This window comes from Euprymna scolopes, chromosome 37 (assembly GCF_053919585.1).
Source record: "Euprymna scolopes isolate OS-2025 chromosome 37, ASM5391958v1, whole genome shotgun sequence".
Taxonomy (NCBI): domain Eukaryota; kingdom Metazoa; phylum Mollusca; class Cephalopoda; order Sepiida; family Sepiolidae; genus Euprymna; species Euprymna scolopes.
In genome coordinates this window covers 14,861,178-14,886,095 of record NC_136518.1, presented here as the reverse complement: position 1 = coordinate 14,886,095, position 24,918 = coordinate 14,861,178, and the positions used below count along the sequence as shown (strand labels likewise).

The 24,918-nt window shown below is 34.0% G+C and overlaps 1 protein-coding gene across 23 annotated transcripts in view; it reads left to right on the top strand.

Annotated features, from left to right (window-relative positions):
* LOC145261098 (uncharacterized) overlaps positions 1-24,918 on the top strand; it is a 446,786-nt gene that overhangs the window by 221,530 nt on the left and 200,338 nt on the right. For all 23 annotated transcript variants that reach the window (XR_013864412.1, XR_013864410.1, XR_013864411.1 and 20 more), the window contains exon 4: positions 16,214-16,317. Coding sequence is in view for 20 of the 23 variants with exons in the window: in XM_080119315.1 (XP_079975441.1) it covers positions 16,214-16,317 (104 nt within the window). In the remaining 3 variants the exon portion in view is untranslated. The remainder of the gene's footprint in view (positions 1-16,213; positions 16,318-24,918) is intronic.

Below are 24,918 nucleotides of genomic sequence, written 5' to 3'. Positions count from 1 at the left end.
AATAGTATGCAGTAATAATGTGTGCGTAGTAATAGTATGCAGTAATAATGTGTGTGTAGTAATAGTATGCAGTAATAATGTGTGTGTAGTAATAGTATGCAGTAATAATGTGTGTGTAGTAATAGTATGCAGTAATAATGTGTGTGTAGTAATAGTATGCAGTAATAATGTGTGTGTAGTAATAGTATGCAGTAATAATGTGTGTGTAGTAATAGTATGCAGTAATAATGTGTGTGTAGTAATAGTATGCAGTAATAATGTGTGTGTAGTAATAGTATGCAGTAATAATGTGTGTGTAGTAATAGTATGCAGTAATAATGTGTGTGTAGTAATAGTATGCAGTAATAATGTGTGTGTAGTAATAGTATGCAGTAATAATGTGTGTGTAGTAATAGTATGCAGTAATAATGTGTGTGTAGTAATAGTATGCAGTAATAATGTGTGTGTAGTAATAGTATGCAGTAATAATGTGTGTGTAGTAATAGTATGCAGTAATAATGTGTGTGTAGTAATAGTATGCAGTAATAATGTGTGTGTAGTAATAGTATGCAGTAATGTGTGTGTAGTAATAGTATGCAGTAATAATGTGTGTGTAGTAATAGTATGCAGTAATAATGTGTGTGTAGTAATAGTATGCAGTAATAAAATGTGTGTGTAGTAATAGTATGCAGCAATAAAATGTGTGTAGTAATAGTATGCAGTAATGAAATGTGTGTGTAGTAATAGTGTGTAGTAATAAAATGTGTGTGTGTGTGTGTGTAGTAATAGTATGCAGTAATAAAATGTGTGTGTAGTAATAGTATGCAGCAATAAAGTGTGTGCGTAGTAATAGTATGCAGTAATAAAATGTGTGTGTAGTAATAGTATGCAGTAATAATGTGTGTGTAGTAATAATATGCAGTAATGTGTGTGTAGTAATAATATGCAGTAATGTGTGTGTAGTAATAATATGCAGTAATAAAATGTGTGTGTAGTAATAGTATGCAGTAATAATGTGTGTGTAGTAATAGTATGCAGTAATAAAATGTGTGTGTAGTAATAGTATGCAGTAATAAAATGTGTGTGTAGTAATAGTATGCAGTAATAAAATGTGTGTGTAGTAATAGTATGCAGTAATAAAATGTGTGTAGTAATAGTATGCAGTAATAAAATGTGTGTAGTAATAGTATGCAGTAATAAAATGTGTGTGTAGTAATAGTATGCAGTAATAAAATGTGTGTATAGTAATAGTATGCAGTAATAAAATGTGTGTATAGTAATAGTATGCAGTAATAAAATGTGTGTATAGTAATAGTATGCAGTAATAAAATGTGTGTAGTAATAGTATGCAGTAATAAAATGTGTGTATAGTAATAGTATGCAGTAATAAAATGTGTGTATAGTAATAGTATGCAGTAATAAAATGTGTGTATAGTAATAGTATGCAGTAATAAAATGTGTGTATAGTAATAGTATGCAGTAATAAAATGTGTGTATAGTAATAGTATGCAGTAATAAAATGTGTGTATAGTAATAGTATGCAGTAATAAAATGTGTGTATAGTAATAGTATGCAGTAATAAAATGTGTGTATAGTAATAGTATGCAGTAATAAATAGTGACATTTACATCTAGAAATAAAATATTTTTATGGTTCCTAAAATTTGTACTAGAATTGTATGCAAGGACCCGTGACAGAGTGGTTAGAGTACTTGGAAAAGTTCAGTTGCAAAAGAGACCCTCTTCTTCTTCTTCTTCTTCTTCTTCTTCTTCTTCTTCTTCTTCTTCTTCTTCAGTGTGGGTGACTGAAAATACAATCGTGAAATTTCTTAGAACCTCTATCCAGTCATGGCCGATGGAATGAGAACATGCTACTTCCGTGAATTAAATAAAGGATTCCATTCAAAATTCTGTGCTGAGTTTGAGAGAAAGGTTCTCGAGTTCAACGAGTTACATCTGAAGAGAGTTGGAGGTTACATCAACCGAAACGTTATGAAAATGACACTCAAAATGAGAACAGTGGTCTGAATGAGTACTGTTTTACTTTTCTTTCTACATTCTTTATATTTTTTATTTTTATTATTTTGATTTATTATTGGTCTTATTTAGTTTTAGTTTTTTTAGTTATATTATTACTATTTTCGTTATTTCTACTCTTGGCTGTATTACTGTTACATTTACTATTTTTCTTAATATTGTTTCGTTTATTAACAATCTTTAGTATTTATTTTCTTAGTTAATGTTATTACTATTTTATTGTTATGGTTCTTTTAGTATCATTATCAGTATTGCTATCAGTATTATCATTGTTTATATTATATTTTTCTCAGTATTACTATCATTACTTATTCTTTCTATTATCAATGTTAGTACTATAGTAGCAATAGTAGTATTAAAAATTTTATTGATAGTCACTTACTATGAATTCCCAGGCAACGCCCGTACACTGAAATGTCAATATATATATATATATATATATATATATATATATATATATATATATATATATATATATGAGAGAGAGAGAGAGATATGTGCGTGTCTGAAAATATTTAACTGATAAACTCCTCAACTCCTGGTCACATAACACTGAAATTAACAGGAAATAGTAATCAAATACCAAAGGTAGTTTATAACTAGTGAAAGCATTGCATGGATTAATGTGTACAGAAATGTCGGCAAGTTGAAATGCAAACTGTTTGTTTCAACTTGCTGACATGTGTCTATTCATTTTGCACATGCGCGAATTCATTCATAGCTTGAAGTGGTTTAATTTTATCTTATCTGTCGATAGCTCAAACGATAGGGAATGCGATTAGAACGCTGAATGTTTTCGTTTCGATTTTTATTTTTAAACTTTTGAAATCATTACTAATATATATATATATATATATATATATATATATATATATATATATAATGTATAATATTCAATAGACAGTTGGTCTTGCAATAATCTGAACTCTGCACGAATTAAAATATATTTGAGTGTATTTTACGAATGGCAAGATCGCCCCTACCCCACCAGTATATATGTTTATATATCTCACACATTAGACACTTTTTGACTTCTCATGTATATAACATTGTCAATAGTGATTTAATATTATTTTCATTTCATATCTTTTATATATATAAATTAATTTATAACAAATGACATGTCTTGTATATTTTCTAGAGAATTTTTCGGTGCGTCCACGCGTCTCTAGAAATGCCCTGTCCGTCGGTCCTGTTGATTTTAAAATAACATTTTCATTGCTCAATGTACAGGCTGGATGGACGTATCTCCTTTTAATTTGGGGGAGGGGGGGCGAACTTAAATTCCCTCAAGTAGTGCTGTGACGTTATCTATAAATTCTATGTTGTGGTCAGCAAAATTACCCACTACAACTAGATTGAGAAAACTGGTTGGTGTTCGACATTTCTTCTATAAAATTAACTGAACCACTGAATGTGTCTAGACTTTGTCTTCGAAGTTACAGGCAGTCATTTATATTCTTGCCGCCTCCATCTAAAAACAAAACAAAAAACTGGCCAATATTTGCAGTGCCTGTCTTAATGATGTCCCCCCCCCCACACACATACATGTTGGTGGTGAGGAGGAGGGGGGCACATTGACATAAAAACTGACCAACCACAGAGCAAATCCGTATGTCATTTGTTCCTCCCCCTTCCTTTTCTCTTCCTTCTCCTCCTCCCCAGTGACTGTACTTCCTTTGTCTCTTTCTTCACCCCCCTCCCTTCCTCTTACCTTCCTCTATTTCCATTCTATATACCTGCAAGTATATTTTCGATGGTGGCTGTTCATTATAACACCAGCCTGAATATCATCTATGCATGTTCTTTGAATTCTGCTTAACAAAAATGAACGTTGGTGAGTGTCTGTACATAAGAAAAATTACTGGACAAATTTTTATTGACTTTGAAACATCGATTAGTCGAGTGAGATGAATGTTGTTCAGTTAATTACGAAGTATGGCTAATTAGAAGAATTAAAAAAAACATTTTTTTTTCAGTTGTAAAGGGAATATTGGAGCTTGTATTTTGCCTCATTGAAAGTGTATAAGAAATAAAGCCTTAAAGGAAACAAACGTTGATTATCTCAATTCTTAGTCGATTAATAAATAGGATATATCTGTCTTTTATAAAGTTAGGTATGTTCCTATGTACTTGCCTCCCCACAAGAGCAAAGTTGGATACAAAGTCAGTTTTTAATGTGGGGGAAATCCGGCTGTCCCAAAAGGGTAATTCTGGACTGGAACAAAACTAAAAAATTATCTCAATCTGAAAGAATTCATCCTTCACTGACACGGAATAAAATAGACTAAGTGTGGCATCCGAACAGATACTATGCTTTGAAAAATTTATTTACGAAAATTATACAATAGTTAAAAAAATAAATTAGCCACAAGGCTATTTAAAAATGCGGTAAGGGGTTAGTCCATGGTCATCCTTGTCCTTCTACTTTATAAATGTCTATCCTACTCTTAAATTTATCAATCACCATAATACCACATTTACTTCAAGGGTCGTTCTACGTAAAATTTCCAAATTAATTTTTTTTCTTGTATACAAATATATACATAAATAAAATGTCGTTTACTTACAATAATTTTATTGACGTGGGGTGGGGGAAATAAACAATGAAAATGGGTGTTAATAAGACCCACCCAACCCTTTCTAAATAATAAACTGCCCACTGTTTTCCGGCTTGTATGGAACCAACAACAATCAGACCAATCTCTAATTAGGACTGAAATGTACATGGGAAAGAAAAAAAGAATGGAGTGGAGGGAGTTGGGGAGTAAATAATGTCCTTCCAAGGAATGCAATTTGGGGGGGGGGGGCTGGAGTAAGCATCTTGGAGTTTTCTTATTGGGAGAGAGGGTGCATTCACTCAATTAGCTAAGAAACCAAAAAGTTTACCTCATGGGGTTAGTCTGACAAGACCAGTAACCATGTGTGCCATGCTCAGGCAGGGAACACATATTCATACTTCTCCTCTGCATACACACAAGCTTTCTATTTTTATCCATCTTTCAAAAACCACAGAATATAATCTTCTTCTGTCACATCTGATCTTGACCTTCAATTAGTGCTTACAGAATGCAATCAGATCTTGATAGCAAAAGATTTAACCTCTCGGTTCTCATTCAGACACATTCACACCACCATTTGTGCTACAGCCCTACAGCCAAGATTATCAGAAACACTTTCTGTCTCTTCCTATCTCACAGTGGCCTATGGTTATGGATAACGTACAATACGTTCAGCAGACGTGGATGCTTGGGATCAATACAAACCATCACCTCATTGACATCCCCCCCCCCAACCCCCCGTACCGCCAGAGTTGGTTGCATTTGAAGAGAGCACTGTGATTTTTCTTCTGGTGACCTCACTAATCTAGAACTATTGTGTTTTGTTTTTTTTTGTTTTTGTTTTTTATGACATTTTCACCCCAAACAAGGCACATTGCCACTTTGGTGTAGGGGGCTACTATCAGGGGCAACAACTACTAGGGTACTATGTAGGGATTTGGGCAGCAAGATGCCGGTTCACGTTGCACTTGAACTTCTGCACGTCAGAAGAGTTGGGGAGGCAGGGACCTGGAATGGAATTCCAAACTCTAGCGGTTCTGGGGAAGAAACTACTGGAGTAGAAAGATCTTCTACATCTAGAGATCTCTACAGTGTGGGGGTGGGATTTTGCAGCCTGTCGGGTCTGTCGAGGGTGTTCACGTTGTGGGGGCACAAGTGCTTGCAGTTCGTTAGAGCATTCACCATTAAAATACTTGTAGAACAGGCAGAGGGATGCAACGTTTCGTCGATGGGACAGAAGTTGAAGCTTAGATGCCAGTTCAGGGCCTATCAGATTTGCGACTCTCTTTTGAACCTTGTCAAGGAGCAAGAGACTAGTAGCCGATGCACCAGCCCAAATATGACAGCAATACTCACAACATGGGCGAATGGTTGCCTTATAGAGGTACAGGATATTTTTGAGTGTTAGTAGTTTTCTAGCTCGGTAGAGAGAGCCCACCTTCCTTTCAGCGGCCCTGACAATGCCCTCGATGTAATTGTTCCAACTCATGTTTCCTGTGAACGTTAGGCCAAGGAGCTTGAAAGACGTACTCAGATAAAGTCGTTGGCCATTCCTATAGGTGGTAGAGAAGGTTTCTTGTAATTATTGAATGAAACTAGTTTAGTCTTGGCGGCATTGAATGTGACCATCCATTTTTGTCTCCATTCCAATACAGATTGGAGGTCATCCTTTAGTGTTTCTGCCATTTCTTTAGATATGTGTCCATTTGTTTTCGTGTCGTGCCTGTTATAGAGTGTGGTGTCATCAGCATATATACCCATCTCAGAGGCAATTTTGTTGGGGAGGTCATTTATGAATATCAGGAACAGTAGAGGTCCAAGGATAGAACCCTGAGGCACTCCCGCATTTATATCATATTGTTTAGATGTACGACCGTCGAGGACAACCTGGATTTTTCTGTTATCTAAGAAGGATTTAATTATGTTAAGTATTCTACCAGTGATACCGTATGATCTAATTTTCCTGAGGAGACCCTCATGCCATACCCTGTCAAAAGCCTTAGATATATCTAGAACTACCGCTCTGCCCTCCCCCGCTTTGTCCAGTGAATGGTATATATGTGGAGAGATTACAGTTAGGATGTCTGCTGTTGTATGGCATTGAGAGGCAATGCGTTCCGTACCAATCGCCAGGTCAAGGAAAACTCAGTTGTTGAGATGATTTCCTCTTTCGACAACTCCAACTGCTAGACAAGCAAATCAGCAGCGGCCCCTCTCACTAATCCCCTATGGAGTTCCTTCCTAGAAGTCAGAAAGGTTGCTAAACCTTGGAAGCTTGAGTGCACCTTGACACTCTGAGGAAGTACATACCACTCCTTGACCTAAAGTGACCCTTAGCCGAATGATCGAGAATGAGGTCAGGGAAAGGCCCTATCAACCATGGGGTTCCACACACTCTTCTGTTAATGTTCGATTCGAGAAATCCAACTTCTTGGTATCTCAATGTATCACCAAGTTAGGCATTCCCAAACCTCCCTCACATAGGCATTGAACACAGACCTGTCTGCAAACCCAATGCGTCTCCTGTCCCAAAGAAACGAGAACAGGAGGCACTGAAAGGTTTTTGCGCATTTCACAGGCAGAGAAGTACAGCCAGTTTATACAGAATGCGAGGGAAGACGTAAGTGGTGCACTCCTCTGCTCTATCCTTTAAAGAAAGTTTCCTCCAAAACCAAGAGTTGACTGACTCTTCGATTTTTGACAAATTTGCTTTGAGCTGGAGGCCTTGTCCAAACCAGGCCATTCATCCAGCTGAAAGCCATCAAAAGGGTGGTGACACGTTTGCAGGCACCCAACCACAGACTAACTGATTTACAGTTTATTTTGGCCCCTAGGATTGATCACTTTGTAATGAGTGAGTGCCTTTGTCAACATCTCAATGTCTCGGAAGCACAACACAAAAGTGATGTCATAAGCGAATGCGGAAACTTTGGCCGACGTTGTACTGGGCAAAACGATTTTGCGAAGAAATGAACTTACCTCCCCATGCCTCAGCTTGCAAAAATACTACACTTTGATCCTGACCCAAATGCTAAGGAAATATGCATAATGTTAATGTGTACAGGGTTCACTTTTAAATTAATTGATCATCATAAATTTTGGAAAACAGCTGCTAGGTGTAAGGGATTCGAATGTGGATGATATTTAGTTTAATTCAGTTTTGTAAGATTAGAATGAAAGCCTTTTCTGAAAATCAGATGCCTTCAATTTTTATGAATTTTAACAATAGGTTTTAGACATTTCTGTAAACATTAATTTCTTTGAGGTATGCTAAAAGGTTTTTAGTAGGGGCATAATTTGGGTGCAACTTTCTATTTTGAAAATTAAAATTTGATTCATTATCAATTTAACAAAAGTTCCCTGAATTCCAATTTAAGATTCCTCAAGTTTTAAACATTTTCTGGAATAAAATTAATATAATGGATTTTGATCAAAATTGGAATAAGGATTTTAGACATGAGTTCTAGAAACCTTTATATTTTAATTTTAATCAATTTTAACCGTCCTATTATGTGTGCATTATATTGTCTTGGTTTTGAGGTGGCATTGATCCCGGATCGATTTAGCCAGTTCGAAGCTATTGACAGCCAATCACGGTTCCAATAGCAAACACCGTAGATTGTCGAACTCTGACTCTGTTCAGTACCTTGCTTAACCATTCTTAGCCACGTCTTTAAGTCTTCTCATGAGACGCACAGCGAAGATATCTCGTGAGAAAATCCCGCTGGAGGGAGGTGATGTGGCATCATGCTCAGACCACTGCATTCGGTAAGAGTTGTTGACAGGGTACAAGCAGAATGCGATGTGTACTCTGGCAGCAATTCTTATATATTATATAATATTATAGTTTTATCTATTAGATAATGTTATATATACACACACACACACAATATTATATAATATCATAATATTCTATTATATAATAAGATCCTGTGTTATGTAATGTTATATATTCTGTTATAGTATATTATATACTATATATATATATATATATATATATAATAGTATAATAGTATATTTTATATTATGTATATATTGTATAATGTTGTATATAATGCTATATAATATATATTCTGTTATATTGTATAATGTTGCATAATATATTTTATTATATAATGTATGTAATCTTTTCTATAATGTTATATTATCAGTTTGTGAATAAAAAGCTTGGATCAAATTTAATAATATATAGATAGATAAATAGAAACTGCAGATATAACATCACAATCAAATTACCTTATAGGCTAGTTCGCCTTTATTACTGAAGATTCTATTAAAAATTCAATATAATTTAAGGTCCTGGATATGACCTTAAACTATATCCGGTGGTGAGGCCCCAGCTTGCGGACTTTGGGGAGTGTGGAGCCACCCTTTAATTGCCATTGCTCCCAGGCCCACTCTGACCCGGAGTGGTAGTACCTGTTAGGGTCCCAACTATGGGTTAAATAAAAACCCACTTGAAAGAAAATTGTTCTCCAAAATCACTGGATTCGACATTAAATAACTTGAAAAGGGTTGATATGCCATAAAACAAAAACAACCAAACTAATATAATTTAAAATATTTACTAATTAGCATATATCCATTAAAAATACCTAGGTTATAGGTGTACTTAGTCTATCTTTGCACTAACTATTTCTAGATATATTACTAAAATATTAATATGAAAATTAAAGAATGACCTTAGTAATTCAATTTGTTCATAAAATGGAAATTCTGACAAACAATGACAAGATAAGAATGGAATGGCAAGAAGAAAAAGGCAAATGTCAGGTATTGTCTCTTGATGTTTCTTGTAGACCTCGCCTTGACCTATTTTCTACACAGCCAACAATTTGACACTTTTTATTTTATTTTTAAAGCAGTTTGACCCGTTTTTTTTCTTTGCCCTTTCATTATTTCCTGTCTATACCTCTTACCTTTTCATGTCTATTGTGCTTTTGGAATTGGGCCTTTTTAAAGTTCATCTATTTTTACTAACGCTTAATAGCTTTAAACTGTAGATATACAGTCATCTACATATGCTACTAAAACTGAATCTTATGTTTTGGTTGTTTTGTTTTTCTGTGCACACTGAATGACGTCATATCAACTAAAATTAGATATTTTATGACAAAAGTATGTAATTCATTACAGTAGAACAATGATCTGGATAGATATGGATATAATATATATGGATATAATATATATATATATATATATATATATATATATATATATATATATATATTCTGTGGTAAGAAGGAAAACTCTGACAAAACACCGAGCTCTCTTTGATGATGGTCCTCTACAGCTAATGGGGCAGATAGGGCTTTTAGGCTGTGTGAAGGCAACCTAAAAAATGGTAAACTTTGACTAAAAACCTCAGTGTCTGGTATGGACCAATCATCTCAATTAGTATGCCATTGGACCTGACTCAAAAAGTAGATTGTGTGTTATGCAAGCTCAATTTCACTGTAAAGAGTGTTATGCACAGGTACATTCTGAGTTTCCATTTTTTTTTTTTTTTTTGTTCTCGTGTATTTTGTCCTTGATACATGAGCACACAAAACCTGAAAGGGTTGTTACACTCAAAACCAAGTAGACAGTGACCATATATATATTGGTGTTAAAAAGATTAATTGGAATTAGGAAAATTTGAGCTAGATTTCTGATTCCAACAACGATGCTTCTTTTTTTTTTTTTTAATTTTTTTTAATTTTTTTTTTTTTTTTTTTTTTTTTTTTTTTTTTTTTTAGAATAAAAAAAAAAACAATACAGATGTATTTATTTATTAGAAAGTTGTTTATTTATAACATAAGACTTGTGGCCACAAGACCAGGAATTTCGTTTCCAGATTTAACATCGACGTTTTGGGTTTAATTTAATTTCTTTTATTGGTAAATTATGGCAAACAAGGTAAATACTCTAGCGTTTATTTATGCCTTTTTAGCAAACTATTTGGAATGTCAAAATTTATTTTAACATATAGTTTCTAAAAGTCTATGATACCTTTCAGAGTTTACAGTTAATTAAAATTTCAACTTCTGGCAAGATTTTATTTTTCTGATGCCTGCTGTCTGGTTGTCTGAAGTGGTCATTCTCTAAAATAATTCATGTTTTATTGCAAAAAAATTTTTTTCATTTGTTTTTGGCACAAGTGAAAAATATACATATCAAGAATTTATACAAAACCGTGACTAAAATACATAAAGGAAAAAATGTTTAGAAATTCAGTGAATTAGAAGGGGGAGGGGAATAAATAAATACATTTTATTTAACCCCCCCCCCCATTATCACTCCAAAAATAATGAAATTCTATTTAGTTGGTTATGTGTGAACACACTGAATAAGGAAAGAATTTAGAGTGAGTTGCACGTCAGTTTAGCGTAAAATGATCCCCTATTTCCAGGCCATTCTAATTTTTAAGGCAGTTAACCCAATTTTTTTTTTTTTTTTTTTTTTTAATCTCTCTATATATAATATATATATATTAGGGTTGCCACCCTGTATTTCAAAGATAACCATAACTGACTGAACCTCTTGTAGAGATGCTTGGGTACAGCTATTTAATCTACACATGCAACAATAAAAATGCAATGAACATCTTGTGTGAGGACATATCTTAAGAAATGGTGTTTATCTTAAACACAAATGTTAATTGCATAAAAATCTGTCAATTCCTGTTTGGGAATTTTTTAGAAAAGTATTGATAATTTGTATTAATCAGATTACTCTTATCTTTGGATGTTCTCACATTTCAGTTGATGTAATGGCTGATCTCCACGCGTGTCTTGTAGAACTCTGGAAATTTTGCGGAATTTTGAATGGAACCATCTATTTTATCAATGAAAGTAGCTTTTTCTCGTTCTGTTAAACATGACTGGATAGAAGTATTTAGTAATTTGTAATTGCATTCTTGGTATCACTTGCACTTGGGATTGAACCTTCAACCTCTGGAACACTGTCACTTAGAATTGATTATGACTTAACACTTATTTCAGTTGGGGCATATGTCCTTTCCGAAACATTGAAAATAACATCCAAGAACAGTAGTCTGACTAATCTAAATAATACAAATCCTGTTTGCATTATTTGGACTACTGTTTCCATTTTGATTGTGTTTGCAATGTCTATACCAGATGGATTTTCAGGTATATTTTTTTTAACTATACAAAGTTTCAAACTGAACATATTATTTAATCCACAGGGATAGATTGTTTGCTCAAAGTGTTAATAAGTTGTTTTTGTTTTTTTTTAAATGTGTATTATTTGGATTATTGTTCTCATCTTCAGTGTTATTTTCACAATGTTAATGTAATAACATAAGGACCTGTGGTGCAGTGAATAAAGTACTTGGTAAAATTCAATTGTAAGTTACATTCTTCATTAAAGATTCAATCCTCACTGCAGGCAATACTCAGAAATACAATTACGAATTACTTAGGACTTCTACCTAGTTATGGCTGATGGAACAAAAACATGCGCTCTCTATGGATTAAATAAAGGATTCCATTCAAAATTCCATGGAGATTCCCAGTTCCGTTTTTTTTTTTTTCTTCTTTCCCTTTTTTTCTTTATGAATTTATTCATATATTTTTTTATTCTTGTTTATCGTCAATAGTTAGGATTAGATATTTGATCTTCAGAAAATTTCAACTTGGTTGCTAAAAAATCCCTTTAACCGTTGCACCCTAGATCTATGCTTGGTTGTTTTAAATCTTTCATTTTCTTTTTACAATTATTTAGACTGCATGCATCAAGAGGATACTGCTTTGAATCATTTATAAAACATTGATGTATTAAAGAAATTATTTCTTACTCCCGGGAAGACCTCATCATTATGAAACATTGATGTATTAAAGAAATTATTTCTTACTCCCTGGAAGACCTCATCAGTTTGCCCTGTATTTAAGAATTCAGGTGATAAGTCATCTCCCTCTCAGTACAGACCTATAAGTCTCCTGTGTGTTATGAGTAAGTTGCTGGAATCCATATTAAATAGAGAAATAGTCAACCACCTCAGCAGGAATAACCTTAGTGACACACAATATGGTTTCCGCTCTGCAAGATCTACCGCAGATGTGCTGACGGTTATATCCCACAGGATTAGTGAATCTCTTGACAAAGGCTTCCTTTCTAGGGCAATTGCTGTTGACATATCAAAGGCCTTCGATAAGGTATGGCATAAGGGTCTACTTCACAAGATTTCCAGCTACGGTATAACTGGAAATGTTTTCTCAATCATTAAATCATTTCTCTCCGATAGGCTCATAAGAGTAGTAGTAGATGGACAAAAATCGGAGGCCTGTAATATAAATGCTGGAGTCCCTCAGGGGTCAATCCTGAGCCCAACTCTCTTCCTGATCTACATCAATGACCTCCCTAAACACATACTTAAATCATTCGTTGACATCTATGCTGATGACACGATCATCTACGGCAACACATCAAAGGCTGTAAATGACAAAGTTCTCTCTGATTCTCTCTCCTCTGATCTTGAGCGCGTGGTTCAGTGGGGGAAGATGTGGCTGGTTACCTTTAATGCATCCAAAACCAAACTTCTATCCTTACATCATCAACGCTCTGATCCCCAGCTGGCATCAATTGTGATGGATGGCTCTTGTCTGAGTGAGTCCCCGTGTTTTGACAAGCTTCTGGGTTTGACCTTTACTCCTGATCTGAAATGGAACACATACATCAAGTCTGTTGCCAAAGTCGCTGGAAAGATAGTGGGATCCTTCTACCGCTCCAGAAGATATCTCACTACTGATGCAATTCTCTATCTATATAAAAGCCAAGTGCGTCCAAGGATGGAATACTGTTGCTATATCTGGGCAGGAGCTGCTAAAAACAGCCTATCCTGCCATGACAGAGTACAAAATAGACTTCATGGCTTAGTGGGGGATGCCCTTTTCTCTATCCTGCAACCTCTCTCCCACAGAATAGACGTTGCGAGCATATCCTTGTTTTATCGTTATTTCCATGGCAGGTGCTCGTCTGAACTCCAATCTCTGGTCCCCCCTCGTCAATCTTTCACGAAAAACACCCGTCTAGCTGAATCCACTGTGAAAAATTTCCCCCACTCTATATCTGTGCCCAAATCAAAACGCGGATTCCATGAACAACGCTTTCTTAGAACTGCACGCCTGTGGAACTCTGTTCCGTCTGCCTGCTTCCCTCTGGACTACAACTTGGATGTCTTCAAGTCCAATGTTAACAAATTCCTAATGAACCGCCCCCTTAATTAAACACTTTAGCAAATCTCCACACTAACGTAATGTACTTGCAATAACCCTTATCCCTGAGTGACTTCCTGGCCTTGATAAGTGGTGATCACTGTGTAAAAAAAAAAAAAAAAAAAAAAAATTAATATTTTAATCTAATATATAAAAGGCAAAATGGGCGCATGCGGTTGTGTATGTCCATGAAAGACTTTTTGCGTCAGGGTTCTCACGTTATTAAATTCCAGGAGAAATTTTCTTATACTTCCTAGATTGTAATATCGCAGATTTGCAAACGGATATCGTCTCTATCTTTTTTGATCGAGTTTTAAAAAATTCCCTCATTTCGAGTGTTTGTTTGTCTTTTTCGTATAAAGTGAAACTCCCAGCCCTCGCCCGAGTAGTATCTGTTCTGTAATTAGTCCTTGGTAAATGTAGGGGAAACCCTTCATACTGAGACAATTACTATTTATTTCGATACTGCCAGAGTGCCCTCTTTTTGGGAAGGGAGGAGTTGCTCCTCCCCATTAAAAATAACCTTCATGGGAGGTTTAAAAGTAACACCATTTCTGCAAGTCATCTTTTTGATTGACTACGTTAAATTTGAATGCTTTACACTTCCAGTCATGGAGTAGGGGCAAGACGTCAGGTTTTCTTTCACTTTCTTTTCCGTCTTTGCGTCACGGGTTCAAGCCTGCCTGTCTGCTATCACTTTTTAAAATTTTATTTTTGTACTCAACACACACCTCCAAATGCCCGGGCAATGCCAGGCACCTCTGCTAGTATCAAATAAAACAATGTCTATAAAATTTGGCATATGTGTGTTGGTGTGTACGTATATAATATGTACGTGTGTATGTACGTAGGCATACCAGTGACCTTGCAAGTTAAAGACTGGTGCAAATCTTAATACAGCAAACAAAACTGTTCTGGGCTGTTCATTGCGATCTGTGTCTATTAGACAATCGTCAGCAATGATGGATCAAAGTTATATTCAGATGTGTATGCGTGTGTGGAGTATAACTTTGAAATGAACTAATTACAAATTTTTTTTTTATGTTGCTTTTAGGCATGATGTGTAATATCGGCTATATTTGGTATCGTTTAATTTTATGCAAAAGAGACCGAACTATAAACAATGTAAATATATTCAAGCATATTCACTGAAAATATATTCAAAGTATGTTCACAAAAAAATGACGTCATGCCTGAGGTCCTAGCAGACAAGATCTGTTGAACAATCAGACTGTCTAATGAATGAAAGATTTTTACAAAAATCATTAGAAAACTTTAAAATTGCTTTGAAAAAAGATAAAAATAAGAAACATGATTTCTACTGGAACTTATTCAATATTAATTAAAAAATAATAATTTAAAAAATAATAATTTAAAAAGTTGTGTACTTGTGTTAACAATAAAGATTCAGCTCCATGGATTTTAAAGACTTTATTTACTTGAAAAATTCCATTTAAAAAAAGGAACACTATTTAATTCATAAAGCAGAATATAATCAAATACGACAAAAACTGAATTATGCATTTAATAAATAAACAATAATTAAACAAGCAAATTAAAATTGAATGATAAATAATGCTTAAAACCATAAGATTGGGTTTCTAAATTATAACATTATTTCAGCTCGGTTTGTATACTGCATAAATACTAAAAATAGATTCATGAATTTTGTAAGTTATAAAATTTGTTAATGCAAAAAAAGTTCCAAACTATTCGGGAATAATGTTTTTTTTAGTTTACAGTTTTTTTTTAATGGAAATGTGTTTGCATTTCTTGACTTTTAAATGAGGATAAAACATTACTTTTAAAAAAATGATACCAAAAATATTTCTTAACAGAAATAAACTTGGAACATAATTATTTTGAATACAAACAGAAATAATTACATTTTTTTTTTTTTTTAACTTTTGAAATTGGGTATAAAATATAATCAATAGAGAATTGGTTCTGTCATAATATATACTCTGGAAGTGGGTCGGGGGCATTACTTATTGCATGCCTCTTGTACATTGTCTTATAGTTGTATCAGTTTGCCTACTTATGTCACAAAAATTTTATCAAGATTTATTTTTTGCATCTTACACGCATTTTTATTTTTGTTAGTTGCCTCAGTTAATGACACTTTCTCTTATCCATAAATTTAAATATTTTAAAAATTCTACAGTTAAGCTTTATGAATATTCGTGTTTTAACTGACAAAATCCATGAATGTATGGATAATACTGGAGTTTGAGAATTAAAAAAAAAAAAATTAATTTGAAGAGTTGAGATTTTCTTTTGTCTGATTTGGGTTGAAATGAAATTCTCCTCACAGATGCGTTTTATGAATGAACCCATTTTCTTATTTCTTGTATTTTCTGACATTTTCTTTTTTTTTCTAACTTTAATAAATATGAATTTCTGCTTTTTTGTATTTTAGCAAAGCCACCACCAAGAATACCGAGATATGCGAGAACCTGAGTATATGCAGGTTAAAAGGCGGCCTACGCTGCTGCCTGACTTTCATGCAGCTGAAAAAGAAAGGTGAGTGTCTTTACTCTTCCTATCCAGTTCATACACATAAGAATATTCCCTGAAATGGGTGTCATGACAAAATGACGATTTTTCTAATCCGACATGAGACAATTCATTCATGACAAATTTGACAGCCCTTTTTGATGGGTTTTTATACATCTATATTATATTTCTCTTAGTTTGTCCTACTTTTTCTCAGAAACTATTGTTCTGATCTGGTTGAAATTTTGTATAGATCTTTATGATAAGGCGCAATGAACTAAGTATTATGGTATCCATCGGATGCACAGTTAGGAATTAGTATTTTTAAATGCAAAAATAAGCACAAATTTAACTATATTCAACCACTAACATTTCAGCCCAGCGTTGCCCAGATATTTGGAGGTGTATGTTGAGCAAAAAAGGAAAAAAAAAAAAAAGCGGTCAATTTTTTTAACTTTGACCCCTTAACATTTATTGCTTTGGGCTCAAATCAAGTTAAGTTAGATCCATGTCCAAGGAACCTATATCTAAAATTTCAAGTGTTTAGACGCAAAATTGTCGGAGGAGTTTGGTAGAGTTCTCAAAGATCAAATCGTTGAACGTTGACCCCTTAACAGCCAAATTTCTGGCCGAAAACTGATCCCAAATATTTTCTCCAATCTCAGTATCCTGTATATCAAATTTCGAGTCTGTAGACTTAAAATTGATAGTTATTGCGTAGGGTACACACACACACGTTCACTTTTATATATATGTAGATTAATTTGGCATATAACACTCCTAAGTTAACAGGCTATAACATTCATCGATTTTTAACAGGCAAAAAGTGTGTGTGTGTATATATATATATATATATATATATATATATATAGGCAATCTTCTTGCATTTGTTTCACTATCCTCCTGACACTCCTTAATCTTTATCCTCTGGTGGCTTATCAGCCTTCATAATCAGTAACTTGTTAGTATATAAAGAAAAAAATATATTTATACAAATGCATTTTTGTTTGATTATAATCCTCCACAATCAAAATTTATGTTCCTTACACGTCACAAATGTTTTCAATTTAAAAAAAAAAAAAAAAATTATTTTTACACTTTATATTTACTAATGAGTCACCACACATTAATGCCAAGAGGCCACTCAAAGATAAGGGTCAATGAGTTTGTCAGGAGGATGGATAAATAATAATGTGAAGATTAATAATGGTGGTTGAAATGGTTCTGAATTAAATTATTTAGAAACGGCTAAAGAATAATTTGTTAACATTATACTTGAAAACATTCATGCAATAGTCTGTTGGGTAACAACCTCATGGTATTGTTTCACAGATATTTCTTAGAAAAAAACTTTGCTCATGGAAGTTATGTTTAATTTTAGGTACATCTGGAGCAAGGGAAGCTATTTACAATGGTTGTAGCTAGACGAGTTTTTGTAGTGAATGTTTTACAGGGTGTGAACCGTAGATTGGAGTTTAATTGAGCATCTGCTCTGGAAACAATAATAGAGGAAGACTAGCAACCTCTCTTTGGTGAAAAAGAGGCTGTAAGGGGGAAGAAAAAAAGTTCCTCTACTAGATTTCAAAATCTGTTTTGTACTCAGTCAAGGCAAGAAATACAGCATCTACCACTTTCTATCACTTTTAGACAGGGTCCAAAAAGTCTCCAATCTAATAGGTTTCACGCTATTGGCCAAATTCCAACCTTTGTCCCATCGCCGCATTTTTTTTTACATAGGCATCACCACATTATCGAGGCCACTCAAGGATAAGGGTTAAAGAATGTACAGTAGAAATTGGGCAATATAGTAATCATTAGTAAAAAACGCTTTGGATAATCACAGATTTCAAGGTAGTTCTACTAAAATAGCCGTATTTTTTAAACCAAAGCACTTCAAGTCTTCAAATTACTACTGTTTTGTTCGGAAATGAATATACTTTCAAATGAATTAATAAATATGAATGTACATTATATATTTTAAGAGTTTTAAGCAAATAAAGTGATAAAAATGTGAACGTCATAAAATGGCGTTTTCGGTAAGGTTTTGTAATGACCCCCCCTGTTTTCTAAAGGTCCATACCGTGATTGTATGAAGAATTTCGTCATGAAATTTGGGAACCAATCAGTAGAGGTGTTAATCTTAATACTGTCAAGTGTCCGAAATATTTTTGACCATTTCTTTTTTTTGTTGTGTTAAAAATAAGACTTTAATATGACTAGTATCGAACATTTTGAAAAAAAAATTCTTCGGACACCCAGTAGTAAGTAAATCAATCTTTTTACTATCTTTATCAATTAAAAGTATTATTTTATGTTGAGTAGGACCGCGGTAATTGATAATTTAAAAGGACCTACCCGAAAAAAAAATTGCTTCTATTTCTCGAATTTGGTCAAATGAAGTTAGTATTACTAGCAGCAGCAGCAGCTCCAGCCTGTAGAATCAGCCATAGCACAGCACAGTGTATAAACAACACGCGTTCTTTAATTTTTATTCAAGAACGAATTAAGAAAAACATGAAAATATGAATATAAATGTTCTTATATGTTTAATTAGAGCTATTTTGTTATCAGAATAACATTAGTTTAGAACTATTCGGTTTTCAGAATGTATAATAACAACAATCCCAACCAATTCGGCATTATGAATCTGTAGCAGTGTCAGAATCTTTGGGAAAATCGCCATTGCAAATTTGACACCCCTAAGACAAAACTGCAAATAAAATATAAAAAAATCGTAATTTCTGTTTTTAAAGTGGGTTTTTTTATTTTATTTATGGAATATACTTCCAAAATAAACTATTAAAGTTGTTTCAAACATAATAAAAATATTATTTCTTATTTGTTAAAAAACCGTGTTGACAAAATATCCGCTCGCGGTGATTGAATACGCGGACATTCATTGAATCTGTTGCAATTTCTCACATTTCTCGTCAAATTTAAAAACATGGTTAAAAAAACAAAATAAACTTTTGTAGATTGCATGCACTTTTATTCTTTAAATTAGTTTTGAACAACGAATTAAAACAATGTTTTACTGCGAACAGCCACAAATGTTTTTTTTCAAAATCAAAATAAGTATCAAAATCTCGTTTATACATAGATTCGAAAAAGTTGTCAAAAAACAAATATATAACAAATAAATATTATCAAAGGCAAGATAAGTTACTTTTCTACCTAACTGGATAATTTTCTAGTGTTTTTATTTAATGTAACATGTTTATTCAGCTCGAAAAACGTACAGTGTTTACCGATGTATTGGAAAATTAAAAATGGCGCCCGGCCCGACTCTCTTTGACACGGTAAGTTTGAGAAAAGGAGTTAAAAATAAAAAAAACTATACAAAATACTGTTAAAAACTCACCAAATATATGTCAGCCTATGTCACATGTCACGGTAACATATATTGAGCGAGTTTCTAGCAGTATTTTGTCTACTTTTTTATTTTTAACTCTTTTCCACAAACTTACCATTTCAAGAGTCGGGCGCCATTTTAAATTTTCCAAAACATCGGTAAACACCGTTTTCAAGCTGAATAAACATGTTACATTAAATAAAAACACTAAAAAATTATCCAGTTATGTAGAAAAGTAACTTGCTTTTGATAACATTTATTTGTTATATATTTGTTTTTTGACAACTTTTTCGAATCTGTGTATAGTAATACAAACCCTCAAAATCTATATCAATATTCTTGAAATTTTAAAAGAAAACACATCAAACTACAATTAGGAAGCTTTTTATTTCGTTATTTTTTTTTTCTACTTATTAAGCGAAAGATATTTTTACAACCTGCTCCAGCGTAGTATAAACGGCCTATGGAATTAACACCTTCAACCTCGAAAATAGAAATCAACAAATTTATGGAATTTTCTTTGAAATTTCGCAACGCAGTTTCTTGTTAAATTAAAACTAAATATAACATTTTCTGACTTATTTACCTGTCGAATACACACACACATACATATATATGTATGTATATATATATATCTTTCTGTAAAATATTTATTTGAAATGGAAACGGCATTTTGCAGTTAGGACAACAAAACAAAAATGAAGTAACGGTTCATATTCCTAAAACACTCTTTAACCCTAACAATAACACTAAGTTCGAGTGGCAAGCCCCCCCCCCAAATAAAATACCTTTGTAAGCCACATACAAGCATCTAAAACAAACAAACAAAAAATAGATCCTTCCTTAAAGAAAAATACACATGAAAATAAATTGGTTAACTGTCCTAAAATGCTAGAATGGCCAGGAAATGGTGAATTATTTTACATTAAATTTTTGTGAAACTAACCACTCCCTCCTCTAATATTGTTTTTGTTAGCTTTGTCTCTGTCAAGTTTTCAGTATGTTCACACATAATTTTCCTTAGCCCCTACAATTAATTCAAAGTCCGAATGGCAACCCTCCCCATATTCTCATTGCATAGAAACCCTCTTAAAACTACGCATAATCATCTTTAAAAAAAAAACAAAAAAAAAAAAGTTAACTGCCCTAAAATGCTAGAATGACCTATATTAGGAAATTATTTTACATTCAATTCTAAAATAATTTGTTTATCTTTCATTAAAGTTTTTCATGGCATTTTATACATAATTTCCTAAAAAGGTAGAATCACATTTTGGAGGGGTGGTCAGAAGGAGTTGAGTGGGGTTAAACAGAAGGTGTTAATCTACAATAATACCAAAGAAATATTGCAATATATTCATTTTTAAATGGTCTTATGTTTAGATTTAAGTTTTTTGTACATAAAGCACATTACAATTCAACTTTGAGTTCTCCAACTTCTTTTCTGTTTATGGATACATGGCATTTTTAAGGAATTGCTGCATATTTATGCACATTTACTGCAGATTATTTGGAAACCATAAACTTTGGGAGATTTTCAGTTGCATATTCTGATTCCTTGTACAAAAATACACTTATATTGTAAATTTCATTTCTTAGTCTTGTGTTTTAACAAAGATATGACATTTTTACTGAAAAAGTAGTGTAAAAAATGTGACGAAACGCATATGGTCTTAAAGAGGGAAAAATATCCAAACGTGTGAGGCACAAAAATAGCCATAACTTCCTTAATTTTAATCAGATTTTAAAAATTTAAAAAGATTCTTTCTTAGCTCATCAAGCTTTTTCTATGCATACCAATATTGAAATATTTCAAGCTATTTCAATTTTTTCATGTGTATTGCTACTTATATGGAACGGTTCATCAAGAACTTATTTACGTTAGACCTGAACACAACCATATTGTAGTCAGCCGGAAAGCAGGAAAATGGAAAACAATTCCACAGGCGTGCAGTTCTAAGAAAGAAGCTTTGTTTATGGAATCTACATTTAGGTTTAGGCACAGATAAAGAGGGGGGGGAATTATTGATAGTGTTTTCAGCTAGACGAGTATTTCTTGTGAAAGTTTGGCGAGGGGGGACCATAGACTGAAGCTCAGTCGAACACTTTCCATGAAAATAACGATACATCAGAGACAAACTCGCAACATCTCTTCTGTGAGATAGAGGTTGCAAGGAAGAGAAAAGTACATCTCCTACGAGGCTACGAAGTCTATTTTGAACTCTATCAAGGCAGGACAAGTCCTTTCTAGCAGCTCCTGCCCAGATGTGGCAACAGTACTCCATCCTTGGACGTACCTGGCTCTTATATAGATAGAGAATTGCATCAGCAGTGAGATATCTACTGGATCAATAGAAAGATCCCACCATTTTTCCAGCGGCCTTGGCAACAGATTTGATGTATGTGTTCCATTTAAGATCAGGTGTAATGGTCAAGCCCAGAAGCTTGTCACTCCTTTCCCCATTGTACCACAAGTACTTTAATGAATGTGCTCTGATGAACTTGTTTCCTCTGAACGTGTACATTTCTGACTAATCCAACAAGCAATAAAATCCCACCTTTTCACTATTATGGTCTCTATATGCCGGAAAGCCTTCTAATCTAACAAAACTGTCAGACTTAGAAATTCCCTCTTGGTTTCCTGCTTCCCAGAGTGTAGAAGTTTAAGTGTACTGTGAACAGATGTCCCACTACTCGACTCCCCACAATCCCTTGTTAGATACAATCCCAAATAGTATCCTATTACAATCAAGTGGCGGCAATACACCTTATTTTGGACGGAGAAGAGTTTTAAAAAAATAAAGTAACAACTAAATCTGACCCGGTTTTAAAACTTACAGAAAACAAATATGAAAGCTGAAAAAAAAATTTTTATATTTAAACTTTTGTGTTTTTTCTCTAACAAAATAGGACAGTAATAGCATTGTCCATTGCAAATTGGCTTAAAGAATTTTTTTCTCTAATTCCCCTGCAATTATCGTCTTAATTTTGAATGTTCTAATTTTAGCCATTGCCTTTGTATCTCAGATAATGCTTTTAAAAGTAGGTCACGCTTCGTTGGTGTTTATTGTTGAATGTCTATTGACATCGACTATTTTACGTTTTTTTTTGCAAAAATAGACCTGAACCTGTCATCTTTCGGACATAATGATAGTCAATGCAATGTTTTGAATTGCAATGCTGTTATCAGCAGTGATGTCTGAGTTACAAGTTAGAGCAGGTTCATTGCTTCAGGATTTAGTGTGAGAATCTGGAAGTATTGAAGTTTGGCTGGCTAATTTTACAATCCTGTTTTCATTGTATACTAGCAGGGCTATTCGATGTTGCCCAGAGTTATTTATAAAAATATAGTTAAAAAAGCTTAACATCATTCCTTTAAAACTTCTCTACCTCTCTCTCTCTCTCAGATTATCTCTCTGCTGTTTTTCACCCTCAGATTGGCCTTGTACCACTATCAGACTGCCTTTTCATTCCCTCTTTGCTCCCCGGCCTCCTCCCTGTTCCCCCTCTGTTCCCCCGGGCCTCCCCACAGAGATGTGTACAAAGCAGTAGATGATATGACCATGTTGAAAAAGTAGATGAAAATTCTTGTGTTAGATGCTGAACAGTTGCAGTAGCAGGTTCAGTTAAGAGAAAAGATAAGAAAAATTGATAAAAATTAAGAGATATAAATAAAAATCTGTCCAGAAGTAGGTTACTTTAAAAGTCACTTTCTTAAAACTGTTGAATACATGCTATCCATGTAAACTGTATGCTAAACTGAAAATGACATAAGAGTTTACTGTAATAAAGGACAAGATGTTTGTTTAAATTACATTTGAATTTTTGCATATTGGTACAATTGGGAAAGCAGATAAGGAATTCCAAATGCAAGTTGTCTGAGGAAAGGATTTCTGGGTACATGTGCTACTTAGTAATAGAATACTGATTAACTTGATAATACCTTCGTGTTGGTAGCGAGTCTTTTTTTTTTTTTTTTTTTTTTACCTTTTCCTTTTATTACAGTTTATATAGTCAGAGCTTCTCCCTCACCTGCATATATGTACACTCCTATGTGTTTATAAATTGTTTTCTTGTTCTTGTTGCCATCAATCCCCTATTTTATGAGAACTCTTTTCATATGATGACATGTTTGCACTTGTTATGCAAATTTGCTAGCAATCGTAAAAATCGAGCAAGATTTCACAAGACATGTCAATCTTTCTAGATTTTTTTTAAATGTGGAAACACAATACTTATTACAGAGGTGGAGTTACACTTTAGAGAAAGGTGAATGGAAATGACCTTGACCCCCTCTCTCCTTCCCATAAATGGAAGAGGTATATACTAAAAGTAAAACGGGAAGAAAATAAAATTGGAAACTGGGAGATCTGGGACTCTACATTTTTTTTTTTTTTTTTTTTTTTTTTTTTTTTTAATTACATTTTCACCCCAAACAAGGAACCTTGCCACTTTGGTGTAGGGGGCTACTATCAGGGGCAACAACTACTGGGGTACTATGTAGGGATTTGGCCAGCAAGATGTCTGTTCACGTTGCACTTGAACTTCTGCACGTCAGTAGAGTTGGGGAAGCAGGGACCTGGAATGGAATTCCAAACTCTAGCGGTTCTGGGGAAGAAACTACTGGAGTAGAAAGATCTTTCACATCTAGGGATCTCTACAGTGTGGGGGTGGGATTTTGCAGCCTGTTGGGTCTGTTGAGGGTGTACACGTCATAGGGGCACAAGTGCTTGCAGTTCGTTAGAGCATTCACCATTAAAATACTTGTAGAACAGGCAGAGAGATGCAACATTTCGTCGATGGGACAGAGGCTGAAGCTTAGATACCAGTTCAGGGCCTATCAGATTTGCGACTCTCTTTTGAACCTTGTCAAGGAGCGAGAGACTAGTAACCAATGCACTAACCCAAATATGACAGCAATACTCCATACATGGGCGAATGGTTGCCTTATAGAGGTACAGGATATTTTGGGTGTTAGTAGTTTTCTAGCACGGTAGAGAGAGCCCACCTTCCTTGCAGCGGCCCTGACAATGCCTTCAATGTAATTGTTCCAACTCATGTTTCCTGTGAACGTTCATTGCTATAGGTGGTAGAGAAGGTTTCTTGTAATTATTGAATGAAACTAGTTTAGTCTTGGCGGCATTGAACGTGACCATCCATTTTTGTCCCCATTCCACTACAGATTGGAGGTCATCCTCTAGTGTTTCTGCCATTTCTTTAGATATGTGTCCATTTGTTTTCGTGTCGTGCCTGTTATAGAGTGTGGTGTCATCAGC